This window comes from Mustela erminea, chromosome 3, assembly GCF_009829155.1.
Source record: "Mustela erminea isolate mMusErm1 chromosome 3, mMusErm1.Pri, whole genome shotgun sequence".
Lineage (NCBI taxonomy): Eukaryota > Metazoa > Chordata > Mammalia > Carnivora > Mustelidae > Mustela > Mustela erminea.
Window position 1 is genome coordinate 32,096,691 of NC_045616.1, and position 19,063 is coordinate 32,115,753.

The 19,063-nt window shown below is 41.3% G+C and overlaps 1 protein-coding gene across 1 annotated transcript; it reads left to right on the forward strand.

Moving 5' to 3' along the window:
* Nucleotides 1–1,196: 1,196 nt before the first annotated feature.
* LOC116587177 (coordinator of PRMT5 and differentiation stimulator-like) lies at nucleotides 1,197–8,759 on the forward strand. The gene is made up of 3 exons (XM_032337908.1): nucleotides 1,197–1,267; nucleotides 1,384–1,480; nucleotides 8,448–8,759. Exons 1-3 carry the CDS (start codon nucleotides 1,197–1,199, stop codon nucleotides 8,757–8,759), a joined length of 480 nt encoding a protein of 159 aa, XP_032193799.1.
* The last annotated feature ends 10,304 nt before the right edge of the window (nucleotides 8,760–19,063 follow it).

Sequence of the window (19,063 nt, forward strand, 5' to 3'; positions counted from 1 at the left end):
ATGGGAAGGTACAGAGTGGATTCAGAGCACAGTAGATATGATTATATAGCCCAAGGTTCTCCTGTGAAAGATGGATGGACAAGTGAAAGGGAGTGATTTGTCCAAGATTTCACAGCAGATTAATGGTTAATCTGGACTTGACCCCAAGTTCTCTTAAGTTCCAGTGATTTTTTTTTCCATCTCCCTCAACTTGGATTTTAGCTCTGACATTTCTTCAAAACACTTAGGAGAAATTCATCCTCAGAGACAACCAATAAGCAAACATAAGAATACAAAGTGATAAATCCCTTCCTGTGAGAACAGCAACACCAAGGTGCGTCACTTTGTTCAGCTTAGTAGGTAGGGTAAAGTCACGAGTCAGCATTAACTAAAAGAGAGCAAAGGGCAGTTCAGAGAGAAAAGAAGAAACCAAGGCATACAGGATGGTTGGTGAGAAATGTGCAAGCCTTTCAGAAGAGCTGCAGCATAAAGGGAGAGGCAGGAAGGTCTCAGATCTCAAAGGACCCAGATCTTATAGGTAATAGAGACATGGCATTTTAAAGATTTTATTTATTTATTTGACAGACAGAGATCACAAGTAGGCAGAGAGGCAGGCAGAGAGAGAAGGGAAGAAGCGGGCTCCCTGCCGAGCAGAGAGCCCGATGTGGGGCTCGATCCCAAAACCCTGAGATCATGACCTGAGCCGAAGGCAGAGGCTTTAACCCACTGAGCCACCCAGGTGCCCCGAGACATGGCATTTTAAATAGTGGAGTGTGAAATGACAGGGTAAGATTTGCATTTTAGTTTACTTTTGTCAGTGGTAAAGTTTGATTTGAGGAGAGCTGGTCTGTAGGCAGAGAATCACTTAGGGGGCCACTAAAACAGATCAGGAGATATATAATGGCATTACTTAGGGACCAGGCAGAAACAATGGATTTGAGAGACTTTGAGAACTAAATAACCCAAGAGTTGGTGGTTGATTTGAAATGGCCTATGAGAGAGGAACGTGGACTGAGGAGGATGCCCACTGCTCTGGCCTGAGCAAGGAGGAGCAGTTGCATTGAGTAGGGAGGGGTCTGCAGGTTATTCGAGTGGAGATGTCTAGTACATGTTGGGCAAGAGAAAAAGTGTTCCTAATTCCCATTCTGAGAGAAAGTCAGACTCACAGGAATAGCTGATAAAACCAGCAGGAAATGCAATCATGGAAACTTGGAGGGATGCCAGTATTTCATGGAGAAACAGAGCAAGATGGGCCAATTAAAGAGAACGAGGCTGTAGTAGAACACAAGTACTGATGTGTAAGTCAGCACCCCTCCATATCACTTTTCCTCCACCACTCACTCAGGCTTTAAGAAACCTGTATTTGGTCCCTTGTTTCTTGTTTCTTCTCCCTTTTCAAAATAGTAAAGAAAACAAAAGACAAGTAAATCGACACATTAAAAAGACAGATGGGAAAAGAGTCTCACATTTAGAGATCCAGAAAAGAATTCGGGAGCTTTTGGTAAGGGAGAATCCAGACCAAGCTTGTGAGCGTTAAAGGAGTCTTTGGTAAGTGCGGGTGAATCAGATTCCCTTTAATATTCTTTGAAGCATATAAGGCTAAGTCACTTTTAGTTGTTGCTCCGGACATCTTGAAAAAGTCTGTGTGTTGAGGCTGAATAACATGACATGACAGATTACCAGAGTTTTAAGAAAGAATCGTTAGAGAGGTTGGAGGCACATGGGAAGAAGTAATGCCACAGAAACCAATGACACGGGAAGAGGTCCACAGCCCTGAATGCTGCTGAGAGATCAGATGAGCAAAGTTAACTTCTGCCAATGTAGATTTGGGAGAGTTGAGAGTCAGAAGTCAATGGACAAAGAATAAATGGGAGGTGAAGAAGTGGGGCAGTGAGTTTGATCTACTTTAACAAAAGGCCTGAGAGACACAGGGAAGAATTGGGAATAGTTCATGGGAAATAAGATTATTTGAAGGGAGACATCAGTTTTTGCATGGACAAAGTGATTGATCTGAGCAGGTATTTTCAGTTCAAACACTTTGATTCTCTCTTGCTCACCAGTCAAAGGTGAACTCCTTTTCCCTGATGACTTGATCTCTGAGCCACTTCCCTCATTAATTGTTGGTTAACTGTACATTACTCCCATGGAATAATGCTAACAAAGGAGTATCAGGTAAGAAAGAAATGGGCTTTTATCCAAAAATATTTGGGAGAGGACTTCCCATGCTTTCCTTTGTGCTCACTAGAGCTGTTCTGTTGTTTGATTTTTTTCTTTAGTTTAGAAAGCTCCCTTATAAAAAATTATTACAGAAAAATGTAAAAAATGAAATCATTTGACTTCAATTTTCTTTTTTAATTAAAATATCTTTATATATATATATACACATAACAGGGCGCCTGGGTGGCTCTGTGGGTTGGGGGCCTCTGCCTTCAGCTCAGGTCATGATCCCAGGGTCCTGGATCAAGCCCCGCATTGGGCTCTCTGCTCAGCAGGGGGCCTGCTTCCTCCTCTCTCTCTGCCTGCCTCTCTGCCTACTTGTGATCTTTGTCTGTCAGATAAATAAATAAAATCTTTCAAAAAAATATATATATATACACACACATATATATAATATATATACAGTAATGACAGACTGGCCTTTGTGCAACACTATGTCTCTAGCTTATCCTCAATGAGACAACACCTTCTTTAAAGAGGAAGTTCACTTGGGAGGAGAAAGGTTAAACCCACGACCATCCTTACATTCTTTCTTACACATTCGAAACCCTCTTCTTTGATGATTTCTAGTCAAGATAAGCTTGCCTGGAAAGTTGGCTTGACCACAGTGTATTAAGAAAGTAGCAAAAATATCTTTAAGTTATTATAAGAGTTGACACTCTGCTATGAGACAGCCATTCCTTGAGGTTTCGTATTGCCCTGTCTCAATATGTCAGGTCAGTGCTACACAAAATGTGATCAACAGAACAGCAGCCCAGGCCACACGTGGAATGTGTTAGAAATGCTCATTTTTCCACCTCACTCTCGATCCACTGAATTGGAACTGCTGGAGGGTAAGGCCCAAGAATCTGTACTTTAACAAACCCTCCATGGGATTCTCAAGTCTGATGAAGTGTGGGACGTGCCACATGGGTCCTGGGACAGAACCATCCCATATGTCTGTATGCTACCTATCTTCCTGTGTCCCTCTTGCTCCACAACCCTACATTCTCACGTTGCTGTATTCTAAGAAGCTGCTCTCTACTGGTAATACCAGGCATATCGTCTAGGGATTTGACTGATAGAAGGAACCAGAAAGAGATGAATGTTCAAAGGGTGAGGAAGACATGTTTATTTTTTCCCAGTGCCTTTCCTGCGAGATCATGAGGACTGGCAGTTTCCTTCCACCGCAGGTCACGACTTCCTCACACTGGCCTTCTTGCCACAGCCTCCCTGACTCAGGCTCCTCTCACCTCTTCTTGTGTCCTGGTGGTGATGACTTGGCCACCACTGCTATTAATAGCCCCAGGAAAATGCCCTACCCCTTGCCCTTTCTCTAATTTAACTCCAACCAACTGATAATTTGTGAACAGTCATTTTATGATACTCTCTTCAAATCACCCACCTTAAGTGTGCCACCCATTTCCCTTCAGGACCCTGACTGACAAAATACATATGTTTCCAAAACCTAGCGCACATGTTAATATTTATAGAAGGAATAAGTAAAGCAAAATATAAATAAAGCAAAAATGTACATGAAAAGGACTAACCCTGCTCGTGAGCATCTGTCACCAGTAGCTTAGTGAATTCATAAGGTTTTCTAAATGCCACCCAACAAGCTAATTTGAAAATGGGATATGGATTTTGACAGGCATGAGGTCCAGAGCACTGACTTTGGGAGTACAAGCTTGAACACAACCCTAGCGTGTTAAGTGGCAGCTGACTCATCTCAAAGAGCATCAAAAGTCACTGCCCTCACCATTTTTTAGCTTCAAAAGTAAAAGAGGTGAACACAACCACAAAGAAGGGAAAGACATGGTAGGCAACTGAAAAGTAATGAATAAACCCTTAGGAATTAGCAAGGGTTAGGCAAGAAAAGAAAATCTTACAACAATAAATTAAATCCTGGCTCTTACGGGAGGTAAAAGATATTTGACTTATGCTTAAGATGTGGCAAAATTAAGGACAAAGCTCTAGTGCTTGGAATGGTGCCATGTCTGTAATATTATTCAGCAGACTATTTTCTTCTATCAAAGAAGAGATCTGCAAATATTACCATCCCTATCTTCATGCAATCCAATCATCCTTCTTGTTAACTGATCTATGGTAAACTCCCTAACCTTTGCCAGCATTGGAAACCACAGTGATTAGGAATCAAAAGACCCCGGAAGGCTTAGCAGTTTGGAACCTGGTGCACAACCCTTCCCCATGCTCCATCACCTTTTTGTACTTTCCCCAGCTCATGCTTCCTGGGCCATCTGTAAACACTTATCACTGCATAAACAAACACAAAAAGATGTACAATGGACACTGTTTAGAGTTATGGTAGCCTATGTATCCAATATATTTTAAAAATTCTTTTCTAAGAGAAACTGAACTTACCAATAAGCTTACCCAGATAGGCAATCCTGGGAAGTTGTTTTTTGTCTGTCTGTTTGTTTGTTTGTTTGTTTTAATTGCTGTTGTTGTTGTTGTTTGGGTTTTTTTTTTGTTTTGTCTTTTTTTTTTTTTGCAAAGTTTCCATTTGCAACATAATGCTGTATATCCAGACCTGCTTCTTTTATCACTGCTTTCACCCAACCTTCCCTCAACACATCTTGATTCAACTCTTCAAATTTCTATTCTGGCTCACCGCATGTCAAGTCTTGCTAAGCAAATAGAGAAACAACACTCAACATATCTCTTCCTGTCAACGGCTACATGTGTGTTAAAATCATTTAAGACTAGAACCCGAATTTCATCCCACTGTTTACTCTCATATCAAACTCTGCAAGGAATGCATACAAGAATTTTCCCTTATTATGGACTGAGGTACACAAGGGCTCAGAAGCAGTGCTCTCGTGTTCAGTATCTTGTGCCTTGATTACTAATTAAAGTAACTAATCTCCAACTAATTCTTTAATCACATGATGCATGTCTTGCCTGAAAGAATGCAAATTTAGCTACTCTGGCAGACACAGTATACCTTTTTCTGAAGATGAGGATATTGTAGTCACTAGTCTCCAAAGCAGAAAGTCACTAAAGCCAAAATATTCATTGTGCCCAGGAAATTACACCTAATCCCAGAAGAAATGAGAGTGTTTGGGTAACTAGTAATTTGCAGTATTCTAAAGACCATCTGCATAAATTGTGAATGAGGGAATCGCCCTTTCCATCTAAAAACTTGATAGAACAGTTACTTTATGTACATTTGAAAATAAATTTTAAATTCATTGAGTTTAAAAATTAGTAGGAAAGAAATATTGACAGCAATTTGTTGTATGTGCAGATTTCTCTTCCTACCCACAATATACCAAGTGACCATCATATCAGATTATTCATCACATGCCATCAATCTGTTGGAAATCCCAGTCACTTTAAACTTAGTAAGTCAAAAACCGATCTGATCATTCTTTCCATTATTCTTTTTGTCTTTACTGTTAGCTCTGTGAATGGAAACCTATTTACCCAGATGCCTAAACCAAAACTCTGAGTGACACTCTCATCTACAACTGATCACCAAATCCTCATTTTCTATTTATATTATTGTTCTCGAATCCCCCCTTTTTATTCTTCTCATTGGCCAATGTCTTCATTTTGTTCCTCAACATTTCTTACCGGAATGGTGAAATAGCCCTCTCATTAGTCTTTCTAACTCCAAACTATTTGCCTTTCTATTAATTCTCTGTATGTAATTCAAACTGTTTTTGAAAATACAAATATGATTCTTGACTTAAATATCTTCCATTAACTCTCATAATCTTTAGGTGATACTTCAAAAATCCAAACCCCTTATTACAGCACACAAACCAATTTTTTTTCTTAAGATGTATTTGTTTACTTGAGAAAAAGAAAGCAGGCACACAAGGAGGAGCAGGGGAATTGCAGAGAGGGAGAAAGAATCTCAAGCAGACTCCACACTGAGTGCAGAGCCAGACCTGGGGTCTGACCTGAGGTCATGACCTGAGCTGAAATCAAGAGTCAGAGGCTTAACTGACTAAACCACCCAGGCACCCCACAAATTGCTTTTTTACCTGGCCCCAGCCTATACCTTCAGCCTTATTTCTTGCCACTCTCCATCTCTCATTCATTCTCAAACTATAACAAAATACTTATTGTTTTTCTCAATAAGGCTTGGTCTCTCAGGCCTTCAAACACCAGCTTGGATCTGAACTCGATGTTTGTTGCCCAGGAGCACATTTGACAATGTCTGGAGACACATGATTGCCAGGGCTGAGAGGAGTGCCACTGATATGTACAGGACAGTCTCCCACAATAAAGAATTAGCCAGCCCCAAATGTCAATAGTTCTCTGGCTGAGAACCCTAAACTCGTCCCTCTTCCCCTGTGTGACAGAGCATCTGTTCTTCATCCTTCTTTTAAAAATCAAACCTCGCAGGTTTTAGCCAGGCACACAGTCTCCTAGCGGGACTATATTCCACAGCTTCCACTGCAGCCAAGTGTAGACATTTGTGCAGACCCAAGTCTGCTACTCTTGGAAAGGCTGCCTGCAAGGTTAAACCTTGGCTGACATCTGGGAGCTCAGAAGTCAGGAAAGTTCCCACCAGTCCCTATTAAGAGTGGATCACTACACCTAAATTGTATAAAAATATTTAGTTCATGTCAAGCAACTGTTTTGTCTGTAGTAAAACTTGGCCATTAATAAGACTATATGCTGAGACCTATGAGTTCTTCCAGTGAATCATTAAAACTAGAAGTGTAAACAGGTAACATGTCACTAAGCTCTGGCCAGTGAGTAGTGAAGAGAAGTCAACTTCTGGATCATATCCCTTAAATGAATTGTTGGACTCATCTTCCTCATTCCCCTCCTACTACAGCTGGATTATGGATGTGGTACTCACCAGCTAGCTTTGATCAAGTGAAGAATGGCCACACCTTACAGGAGTGATTGGCAAACTCTTTCTGTAAGGAGGCCATATGATCTCTGTTGAAACTAATTATCTCTGTCACTGTAGCATTAAAGCAGCCATAGACAGTACTTAAAAGAATGTACTTAGCTGTGTGCCAATAAATTTTATTTATAAAGACAGAAAGTGGGCCAGATTTTGCCTATTGCTCTTAATTTGCCAATCCATGCCCTAAAAGAGAAATAGAAGATATTGAGAGATAATTCTCCATGATTTAACTTTTGTGCCCATCTGGTGAGCAAAGGCACTAACTACCTTTGTTCCAGATGTTTTGTTTTTTTCTTTCCTTTTCAAGGATATTGTATAGCAAACAGCTTTAGAAAATAGAGATAGTGTCTTGATCACCAAGACAGCATGGTACTGGCACAAAAACAGACACACAGATCAATGGAACAGAATAGAGAGCCCAGAAATGGACCCTCAACCCTATGGTCAACTAATCTTTGACAAAGCAGGAAAAAATATCTAATGGAAAAAAGACAGTCTCTTCAATAAATGGTGCTAGGAAAATTGGACAGCTATACAAAGAAGAATGAAACTTGACCATTCTCTTACACCAGGCACAAAGACAAACTCTAAATGGTTAACAGACCTCAATGTGAGACAGGAATCCATCAAAATCCTAGAGGAGAATATAAGCAGTAACCTCTTCAACATCAGCCACACCAACTTCTTTCAAGATACATCTCCAAAGGCAAGGGAAACAAAAGTGAAAATGAACTTTTGGGACTTCATAAAGACAAAATCTTCTGCACAGCAAAGGAAACCTTCCAACGAAACAAAGAGGTAACCCACAGAATGGAAGAAGATATTTGCAAATGACACTACAGATAAAGGGCTGGTATCCAAGATGTATAAAGAAATTCTCAAACTCAAAACCCAGAAAACAAATAAAATAATCCAGTCAAAAAAGGGCAGGAGACATGAACAGACACTTCTCCAAAGAAGATATACAAATGGCAAACAACTATGAAGGACTATGGACTCTGGGAAACAAACTGAGGGTTTCACTGGGTTAGCCCAGTGATGGGTATTAAGGAGGGCTTTGTATTGCAATGACCACTGGGTGTTGTACGCAAACAGTGAATCATGGAACACTACATCAAAAACTAATGAACTGTATGGTGACTAACATAACATAATAAAAATAAAAAAACAAACAAACAAAAAGAGAGGTAACGTCTCCATCCAGAGCAAAGGGCAAGTTTGTTTACTATCCAGGATAATAAATGTCCTCCTGGTACAAATATCTCCTGCCCCTCTTAGTGTGCCCTATAAGATCTGGGGCTGAGGTAACTGGAACAAATGCTGATATTCTGGCTGCTGCTGTTGCCATGAGTAATACAGTAATTTGTTTCTGACCTAGGAGTCTTGTGTCTATGACGGGGACCTGAATACCTGGGAGCTGTCAGAAGGCGTGTCCGACCGTCCGCCCAAGGAACAGGCTGCTGATCTTTTTAATGAGGACTGGGACTTGGAGTTGAAGGCAGATCAAGGGAATCCGTATGATGCTGATGACATCCAGGGTTGCATTTCTCAAGAGGTCAAACCTTGGGTCTGCTGTGCCCCGCAAGGGGACATGGTCTATGACCCCAGTTGGCACCATCCACCTCCGCTGATACCCCATTATTCCAAGATGGTCTTCAAAACGGGACAGTTTGATGATGCTGAAGATTGAGTCTATGAAACTATGGCATGCTAAATTGATTGCTTACAAGTAGGATAAAATCTCAGACCCTTCACAGTCCTTGACATAGGAACCTGGGATCTGAAATGATCCAACAGTGAAGAGTTTCCTACACCCCAACCTTCCTAGGCTATAATTTTTGCATAAGAAAAAAATAATTTGTAACTAGTTTGAGGCAGCGTAGGGATATTTAGCCTATACTTTAATATTCCTTTGCTAATTCTAAATCATCCTTCAATTCCCAAGTTAAGGTTCATTATCTATAGGAACTGGCTTATGAAGTAATCCCACCATGCCCACACACCATCCATACAAATTCTGGATTAATTGTTCCTAAGTATTTCCATTTCATCATGTATATCAAAACAAGTACTTTTCTGAAATACTGTCTTCCCTTCCATTTATCTGTAAGCTGGGAGCAAGGATCCACATATCTTCAATACGGTGACTACCATGTAGCAGGATTCAAAACAAATTTGTTGATGTGGTCAATCAAGTACACCTCACTTCTTACATTCTCTACTATTCATTCCATGGTGGTGTGCCTGGCAGTCAAATGAAGGAAAGCAGTATTACTTATCCGGGAAGAGCTTGACCCTATTGCATTCTCCCAAAGCCTTCCAGTCTCTGAGCTGCATCTCAACAGGACACTCACTTCAGGAGTTTACAAGTCTCACTTTATGTAAGTTCTAAACCTTACATAACATTAAATGCAATAAAACAGGATATACACTGAAAGGATGTTTATATCTCACTCCTGGAATCAGGTCCAGCATTTTTAAATTTTACCCAATAAATTTGTACATATTTATCACAGGATCATGCTTCTCCTTTGTGAAAATAAGGATGCTATAAATGTCTCAATAATTCAGGTATTGTCACATTTAGGAGGATTTTCTAATGTAGCCAAGGAACAAATGGTACCCAATCGGATTTGTTTTGCTTGTGAGAGACAAAACTGTTCACTTTTTGGCCAGAATATCTGGCTCTTATACATAATCTGAACTCCAGATCCTGTTCTACTGGGCACATTCACTGATCTCTACAATGGAGTTCCAAACACCTTCCAATAAATACTCCTCTATTTTTAAAAAAACAGCCCCACTGGGCATGTTGAAGCTATGGTTGCTTACTTACATAACTGCTCTTCCTTTTCCCCACAGTTATGCCTGTGTGTTAGTCCTCTAGTGCATTCACCACAAACTTGTGTGAGATAAAGGCTTGGTCATAACTGGAAACCATCACGTACAACTCAAAACACGTTTTAAGAATAGGCTGTCCCTTAAAGGGAAGCTCTGCAGGCTATCAACTTCTTTGAGACCAACTGCATTGTCCCTTGCAGTTCCAAGCATCTGAAGTACTGTCTGATTCTAATTATTCACATAGTTCCCAACATGGCTATCTTTCTTGGTACCTGTCTTCAATACTGAGATGGCACTGACCCCTTGGCTGGTCCCTGAGGGAGTTCCTAAGCCAGTTTCAGGCCTCAGGAATTCTTGAAACTGCTGATATACCTCCTTTGGACATCAGTTATTGGCTGCTTATTGTTTCTTAGATTGAAACAGAACAATTAATGTTAGGCCACCAAGGCTTTCTGAAACCCAAGATGAATACGAACTACACACACGAATGTGAACTAGATCTTAGCTGCTGTTACCATTCATGAGGCAGGAGGAGCAAACATTCTATGAAAGTGATATGTCAGGAACTAGGCAAAACCATAAACAGAAATAGAGAAGTAGACAATATCCAGCACAGGTAGACAATATCCAGCACAGTAATATAAAATTATTGGTTAAAAGAAAATTGTGTGATGTTGAAGGAGCATATGGTGTTTTAACCAAAGTTCATGAGCTCCAAGAGTGTCATCCTTGAACCCAAAGGGCAGACGTAAATAGGGACTTACAGATTATTTGAATCCACATCAACTACAAATCAAATTCCTTGTCTTGTACCATATAAAAAGGTAATAAAAGATGGTGAAGCAAGATAATAAATAAACCTAATCTAGACTATCATCTAATGCTTTACTTAGTTCACTATTTCTACCTATCTGAATGAATTTAGACTGTATTTCTTGCATAAAATTTCTTCATTATCCATCCACTGTTCAATTTCTACCCATCCTACAAAGCCTACCATAAATCTATTTCTTCTTTGAAGCATAACCACTGCTCTCCCTTTCAGTACCAAGCTCACAGAACTTGTCTGTCACTCAATATTCCTTCATAAGAATTATTTTTATCATTTCACTTCAGCGATAAGCTTTTAGAGATCAGAAGTCTTCACTAAAGCAGATCACTTAGCCCAGTTAAACTGCAGATGCTCATTAAGTACCTGTTGATTGATGGGTTTTTAAGCTTGCAGAAGTGGAGAAAAACAAAAACAATGCATTCCATATACAGTGGACATGAATGATGTATAGACCACTTTGGATGTAGCTGAGGCCTCCCGAAGTTTCAGCACTTCCACCCAAGAAGTTGCCAGGGTGCCTGGCCTGCAGTCAGAGTTCCTAGTACAGAGCTCTGATATTCTTTCCTGAGTTCTGAAGTTAGTACAAAGTGATATCCAAGGGCCCAAATTTGCTGTGTGGAAAGAAACCCCAAGTGTGTACTGTTTGAGAGGTCACCTTAGAAGGCAAACCCCAGACTTCAACAAATGTCTTCAGTGACCCAAGCACAAGTAGGACATTCCACAGTTCCTGGATCCCAGCACAAAGCCGCACAGGGTGGATCACGTGCGGCCTGAGAAAAACCAGATGCTTGGGAAAGAAGTAAGATACTGGAAATACTGTACGGTCTAGACTGAATGCTTCAGTGGTCTGGAGATAAACAAAGTAGGCCAAGGGTGAAATGTGTGAGCTCAGTCAGCTTTACCCATGAGACTTCCAGCTCCTATCTTCAGGAAACAGCTAAGTCTCGTTTATGTGACCACAGGCAAACTTGGCATGCACATTACTCGCTTTTAGTTTGATTGGTGTACTTGATTTTATAGGACATCACATTCCCATTGCAAGCATTTCCCCAGATTTTAGGGCCTGATCTGGGGACATAGGGAAAGGAACTCTCCACAGGCATTTCCTTCCTGCAGAAGGTGCTAACTGAGGTGCCCTCCACTGAGGAGGAAGGATGGGTATTCTGGGTCTTGGCTCCAGCTGTTCCTTCTCCTCGGATGTTCCCCGAGCAGATCTGTGCTGATGCTCTGTACATTCACCAGGGATAGATCTGCAAAGGTTGAGTGAGAACTGGTTGGTTCCAGGGTAGGCATGAGCCTAATGCTTTAGGTGCCTTATCCAGATGGTGTCAAAGAATGTTACCACTCACACAGACACAAGAGTTCATCAGCACAGATCTCTCATTTGACGGACTAGGAAAACAATGCTCCCAAACTGGTGCTTGCCAAACTGTCTCTCAATACTGCTCCCTTCCCACCAAACGATGAGCATCTATCCAGGCTCTGGTCCTATCAGAATAAGGGCCCCATCTGGCTGGGCTCACCAACCTGGGCACAAGATGTTGCCAGAGCACTGTCCCAACATTCCCAGGGTGAGTTCCTGAGCTGGCTTTTTTTCCAGTCATCCTGTTTCTGACCCTCACTTTGATCCTTTGGATCATGTCCCCTTCGGCTCCTCCAGCCTAATGAATCTTTTAAGTCAACTTAACTGGACTTTCAATTAACTTTCTTCCTCTCAATAGTCTTATGCAGGTCTCCACTGGCACCCTTCCAGGACCCCCTCCCACACTTGCAGACTCTTCTCTGGGCAGCCCTGCTGGGAGATAAACTAACTCCACAGTCCCATCCTCATCGTGACTTGGCATGGCAAGGCTGTAGGAAGCAGCTCTGCTGAAACAGACGTGTGATCAAATAACATAGAAAGCCAAAGTCTTACTATAGTAAGACTATCATAATATTTAGTCTATCAACTAGTCATATTAATGTAGAAACCACCAAGCCCTTTGAGGACCATATGTGGCAAGTGTCAAAGAAAGCTACCACAGTTGACTTTGATGGGTAAGCTAACTTCTTGGAAAAAAAGTCCAGGCTTAAGATCCTAGGGTTACAAATGAAACTCGAAGATAGGCTTATGATCTAGCAACAAAGCAGCAGCATACAGAATTAAAACAAACAAACAAACAAACAAAAAACTGAAGAAATACAACTCTTCTGAAAAAAATCGGAAGAAAACTGTATCCACACGAACATAATTTTTAAGTAAATGCTCTAGGCACTAATGCAGTGCCTTTCAGATTATCAGCTTTTCAGGCAGACTTATTCAAATGCCTGAGTCTGCATTCCTAAGATAAATTCCATTTTTCATGCCTCTCAGTCCTAATATGGGAAGTTAAGTACTGTAAGTAAGTCATAACATTTTTCTTTGTTTTTGAGCTGACATACATGTATGTATGCATTTAGCCCAGCATTACATCTGTGATGTTTCAGTCTGCTCTTATAAAGCATCCTCTAAACTTCCCCTTTGGACCTGTGGTCCATGTCTTCTTCCTGGAAAAATGTACCCTTTCATCTCTTTCTCCAAATCCAACAGGCCTTTGAAGGACAGAACACCCCTTCCTTGAAGTCTTCTATGACTGCACCAGCCAACCAGTTGTGTTATATCTTCTGATCTCTCACACTGCTCACTGTCCTTCTCATTCTTCCAGCACTTCTTGATGATACGAACCAAATACTGAGGCTTGTGAAAACTTAACTGGGGATTCGAATTAACATGTGTCCTTATCTAAGATTGCTTTCCATCAAAATATAGTTCCTCAGTAATGGGCATATATTATTTTAATAATATCTTAGTTCTAGAATTTAAAAAATGGCTTTCCTTTAAAACAGGTGGCCAATTGACAGGTCATGGACCATATTCAACACAAGAAGTATTTTTTTTTTCTCCTACACCATGTTGGGTTGCCCAATGTTTTATAGATAAATTACTATAGGCTTGATATTTTTACATGGGGAAATTTTATTCAAAATATATATTTTTAACTTTTTTTCATCTATATAAAGATTTGGCAGCATGGGGTCCCATGCTAACCTACAGAAGAAAGCAGTCACTTTCGACAAGTCACCCCAGATTGCTCCAGTCCTAACATCACACACATCCCTACAGAGCTGACACCGAGAACCACTGCCTTCCCTCGCCTTCCAGTCACCTCACTTCATGCATTTGCCTTATCTTTCCTTTCTCCATAAACATGAGCCTTTGCAAGGTCCCTCTTGACTAAACTGTTTTTAACCACAGTTTAACTCCTTTTTGCTTTCTTCAAATTTATGTAGCAATTTAAAACTTCCTCTTGTCTTCACTTGAGGTGTCAAAATTCTTCTACTTAGCTCACTGGCTGCTGAGTTTTCAGAATTTCAAAGCAAGTTAATTCCAAAAGCTCTTAACTACCTACTTTGAAATAATCTGTCTCCTTAACTCTTTTCATTATTGAAATACTTCTAATTCACTCTTCTCTAACTCTGACTTCAGAGCAGTACGCCTGCTCCATTTAGTTTGCTATAAGTTAGAAAGAACAACATGATAGTATCACCACTGCCCAGGTCTCTAAACTGTGGGGAGCAGCTGATTTTTCAATGTAACTGAGAGAAGGCTTCACCAAGTTTGAGAGTCATGCTGACATTCCACATTACGGAAAGTCAGTGACAGGAAGCAAAAGCTGATACCTACATGGACACACAATTGTCAGATCTTCCTTTTGAATGAGACCTAAGGAACCAACCCAGCACTCATGGAAACTAAGCCTGGAGCCTAGTTGTGTAGCTCAGCATATTCTCTCCCTGATCCGGTCTGTAAATACGCAGTCAAATCTCATGACACTCTGAGCTAATGGAGTTCAGCTACTAGAAGGTCTTTGGAGGGCAATCAGGTGCTATTAAAAATATGCTAATGACAGCTTGTGATCTAGCAGCAGGACCCCAGGATTTGGAGTTGGCATGGCAACTGCCAGCAGATAGTTCACGCAGAACAGGAACAACGGAAAGAATTAGAATGAGCTGCTTAAATGCAAGTGTTAATGAAAAAATGTGGAATACAACTGAGGATCAGAGAGAATGTCTGGTGCCCTCAGTTGGAAAAACAAAAAACACATACAAAACCAAAGACCTGAAAGTGAAATTAATGCCTTCATTCTGGTATGGCCATAGAAGGAAAGCCATCCATTGGAAAGAATTTAGTATTTAGCCTGATGATATTTTAGAGGACCTATGACTCTGTTGAAATCTGTGTGTTTCATATGTGGATGACAGAAGTGTCATATGTGTATGTGTCTCCTCGCCAAGGCTGAAAGAAGAGGTCTGACAGGGAACAGCTTTTAGCAATCCACTGTATCAAAGGCAGTACAGATGGCTGTTTTCGCTTTTAGCTTAACTGAATGTCAAAGAAAAAGAAAATGGGCTCCCATAAGCACATATCCAACATGCAGAAAGAGGCTAAAACTGGGGCTTGAACTCAGGTGCATATCAATTTCTGGACAAATCGACTCTAAGTTTAAATGTGTGTGCACAGGGGCACCTGGGTGGCTCAGTAGGTTAAAGCCTCTGTCTTCAGCTCAGGTCATGATCCCAGGGTCCTGGAATGGAGCCCCACATTGGGCTCTCTGCTCAGCAGGAAGCCTGCTTCCCCTTCTCTCTCTGCCTGCCTTTCTGCCTACTTGTGATCTCTGTCTGTCAAATAAATAAAATCTTTAAAAAAAAATGTGTGTGCACATGTATACATTCCTGTATTTAGGTGTGTCCCGCACTCTTTCCCCTCTTTGCCTGAAGCTGGAAATTTCATACCAACTCAGCGTCTGCCACTGTTGGCTTGAGACCATAAAGAACAAGATTATTTCCTGCTTTCTCATTGCAAAGAGTAAATGCCATTGAAGATGATTTCTCATGGTGGGAATGGACAAACAGTATGCTAAGTTCACGGTCTCCATTAGCCTTGCTAGCTGATGACAGAATAAAATAATGTGAAAGGGAGCCTTCCGAGACAGGCAGTGATGGGAGCGACTCCAGGAAAATAGAGGTAATGTATCTGCAGCCAGCAGAGAGGCTCTCACATGCTGAAGATGGAAATGAAGCCAGCAATGCAGAAAGTAGGCACGCACATCTCTGGGGGCTGAGGAAAAAGGAAACAGAGAAGCAGATAGACCATGAATTAAGTGAGTTTGGGAATGCAAAGAGAACACTGGGAAAATTCGTGAAAGCTCAAAGGGCAGTCCATATGCAAAAGACGAGCAGTGGGGCAAAGAAGGAATTCATTCCCTCAAAGATTCATGTTTCATCCATGCTGTCCGAAGCCTTGCCCGAAACCCCCACGTTGGGAAAAAGTTCTGTCATTTGAAAAATACACTTTTAAAATGACTTAGGCATAACTTCCTTTTTCTTAGTCACTTCCTTCCTTCTCTTTGATACAATAGCCCCTTAAAGAACAACCAAGGGAGAAAAGCTGGTGGAAATGCGTACAATTTGAAACAATCACTATTGTCCTAGATGTGCTCAATCCAGCAGGGACTGACAGGTGCTCTGTGGCTGAAAGGATGGACATCAAAATGGCTTCATATAAATAACACTTGGCGAATCAAGGGTTTTGTGGGACAGCCTGAAATTTATATAATCTGGAGAGCCCCCATTTAAGAAAAAATATATAGAGAATTACAACACAAAGTTGCTAGGAGCCTCTTAGAGTATTGGAAAGGGCTTGCTTAAGTGATCTGCCATGTCAGATCATATCCAATACCTACCATATATTACTGGGGGCATACCTGTTAGGGGGAAGGGGGTCCTTTACAATAAAGGGTCCTTAGGCAAGGAAAAATAGGGTCCCTTTATTCTTTTATATTTCAGCCATCACCCAAGACACAGCCTGGGTTTAAAATACCCACATTGTCTACTCATTAGACTAAATTCTGCATCCTGTACTGCTAATAGCACTTCCTGAGGAAATGGGCTGAAATTCCAAGATAACATCATTAAGAAACCAAGTGAAATTAAGGTGCCAGGCATTTACTTCTAGGGAATGCATAAATGACTATAGTATTTTGCCTAAAATAAGACAAAATTTCTTGGTCTTATAGCAGATCTGATAGTGACATGTGTGGTGTAAAAATGAAAGAAGCCAAAAGGTTTACCTTGAATCCTTCTAGATACTAAAGACAGGTAGCTCATTGCTTATATGTTAAGTACGAATTTAATCAAAGCTATTATAAACTATATGAGTTTATATGAGGCTCCTAAAGAATGATATGATGGGGCACCTGGCTGGCTCAGCTGGTAGAGCATGCGACTCTTGATCTCGGGGTTGTAAGTTCAAGTCTCACATTAGGTAGAGCGATTACTTAAAAATAAAACTTTCCAAAAAAAAAAGACCACTAATGTTTTAATAGGATTCTTTTGTTTTGGAACCACAGCTGTGATTTAGCTGCACAGGAATTTAAGTGGGCCAGTGTCCTTACTGTCATCATCAGGGGATGGTTTCCTGTGTGGGGGTTGGAGGGGCTCCTATGAGAGCCCTCAGTTACTCAGGTTGTTTGTGTTGTTTGGGACAAAGGATGTGAACGATGAGTGAGGACTTTCTTCTGCAAGGGCGCCCTCTTGTGAGCATCTCCTCAATTATCTAACAAGGGAAAGAACACATACCCCATCCTGTTGCCTCACGAAAGGCACAACTGTGAAGATTCAGTGTTTCCCATAAAGCCTTACTGGGGCACCTAAGTGGCTCAGTTTTTTGAGCATCTGACTCTTGATTTTGGCTCAGGTCATGATCCTGGGGTCGTGAGACCAAGCCCCCGGTTGGGCTATGGGCTCAGCTGGGACTCTGCTTGAGATTCTCTCTCCCTCTCCCTCTTTCCCACTTGTGCGTGGGCACTCTCTCAAAATAAATAAATAAATCTTTTAAAAATAGTAATTAAAAAAAATAATAAAGACTTACTCATCAGGCCTTGTCCAGAAATGGTCTCTCCCCTCTCCTCACTGTGTTTGAACTGGCATGTTCCCTGATTCTATGGGAACCTTCTATAATAAATAACCCTACAGCTTCCCTGTCAGGCAGGGTCCTGAGCAGACATGGCTTGCACCCTACCTCGACATTCTCCTGAACTTTCCCACATCCACAAGACCCTAAATTAACTTCTCCTTACTTGCCTCTTTCCTTGTCTTTGCCCTTCATTCTCATAAAGCTTCTCAATTCACTTTTACCTCTAGGCTCCCTCGAAGGCCATTCTCTTCATCCAAACCATACTTGCTCATAACCCTCTCCAAATCTTCCTTTTCCTTCAGGTCTCAGCCTAAAGGTCAGGGAGGCCTGGTCTCCTCCCTCCAAGTAGGGAATTGTGCTCGCATGGTCCTCTCCTTCTCTAACATAGCTCTTGCTGGGCTCCATTTTGATCATCTTTGACTTACCAGCACCAGCACCCACCAGATCAGGCTCCCCAAAGGTAGAAATTCTGTCTGCCCTTACCTAATTTTTCCTGTTTGTGGCCCCCATGCCCATCCTGTTGTCTGCCACTTAGGAGGTGTTATGTAGGTATTAGGTGATGAAAAAAATGAGAAAATGACACATAACCAGACACCGCTCTCTAACACTGCACGTGCTCTTCTTAAGCATGAATGTGGACCCATTCGGTACAATTCTTGGATAGCACTGGATTACCATCCATGTATCTACAGAGTAAACAACTACCCACCACCCACTACATGTCAAACACAGAACTCAGCACAGTGTAAAAGGAACTGGCAGAGAAATTAAAGATAAGTAGAACCGTAAGCACAGAAGAATGGTGTCTACAGTGCCAAAGGGAGAGAGGGTTCCATACATGAGAGGAATGATAAGCTAAAGCTTCACCTGCTGAGAGGACAAAATTCTTAGTCATGACCAGTTGGGTGGTAGTAGTTAGAAACATCATTTGGAGCAATTACAGTAAAGTGGTGAAAATGACTGGCTTGTTACTTTTAATCACATTTCAAGGTTTCTAGGAAGAGTGAGGAAGGAGTAGGCATGTCTGTGTCTACTGCAAGAAAGCTCCCCAAGCTGGTGTTAGCTTTTATTAAATCCCAGCCTTCATGCAGCCCCAGTAAAGACTCAGATTTGGCTGGCCTTCCAGTCAGGACAGTGGTAGAGCATCACATCCCCTAAATTCCCCTGCCTCCTTTGAACACATCTAATTTAGCCTCTTTGGCTTCTTGTCAGGCTCAAGGAACAATATAAGATTGTGAGAGTGCACTTTTGAGAAGGGTAATTGCCGTGAATGACTAAAGAAGGCATCCCAGCACTAAAGTGTTACCATGAGCTCTAAAACCTGCAA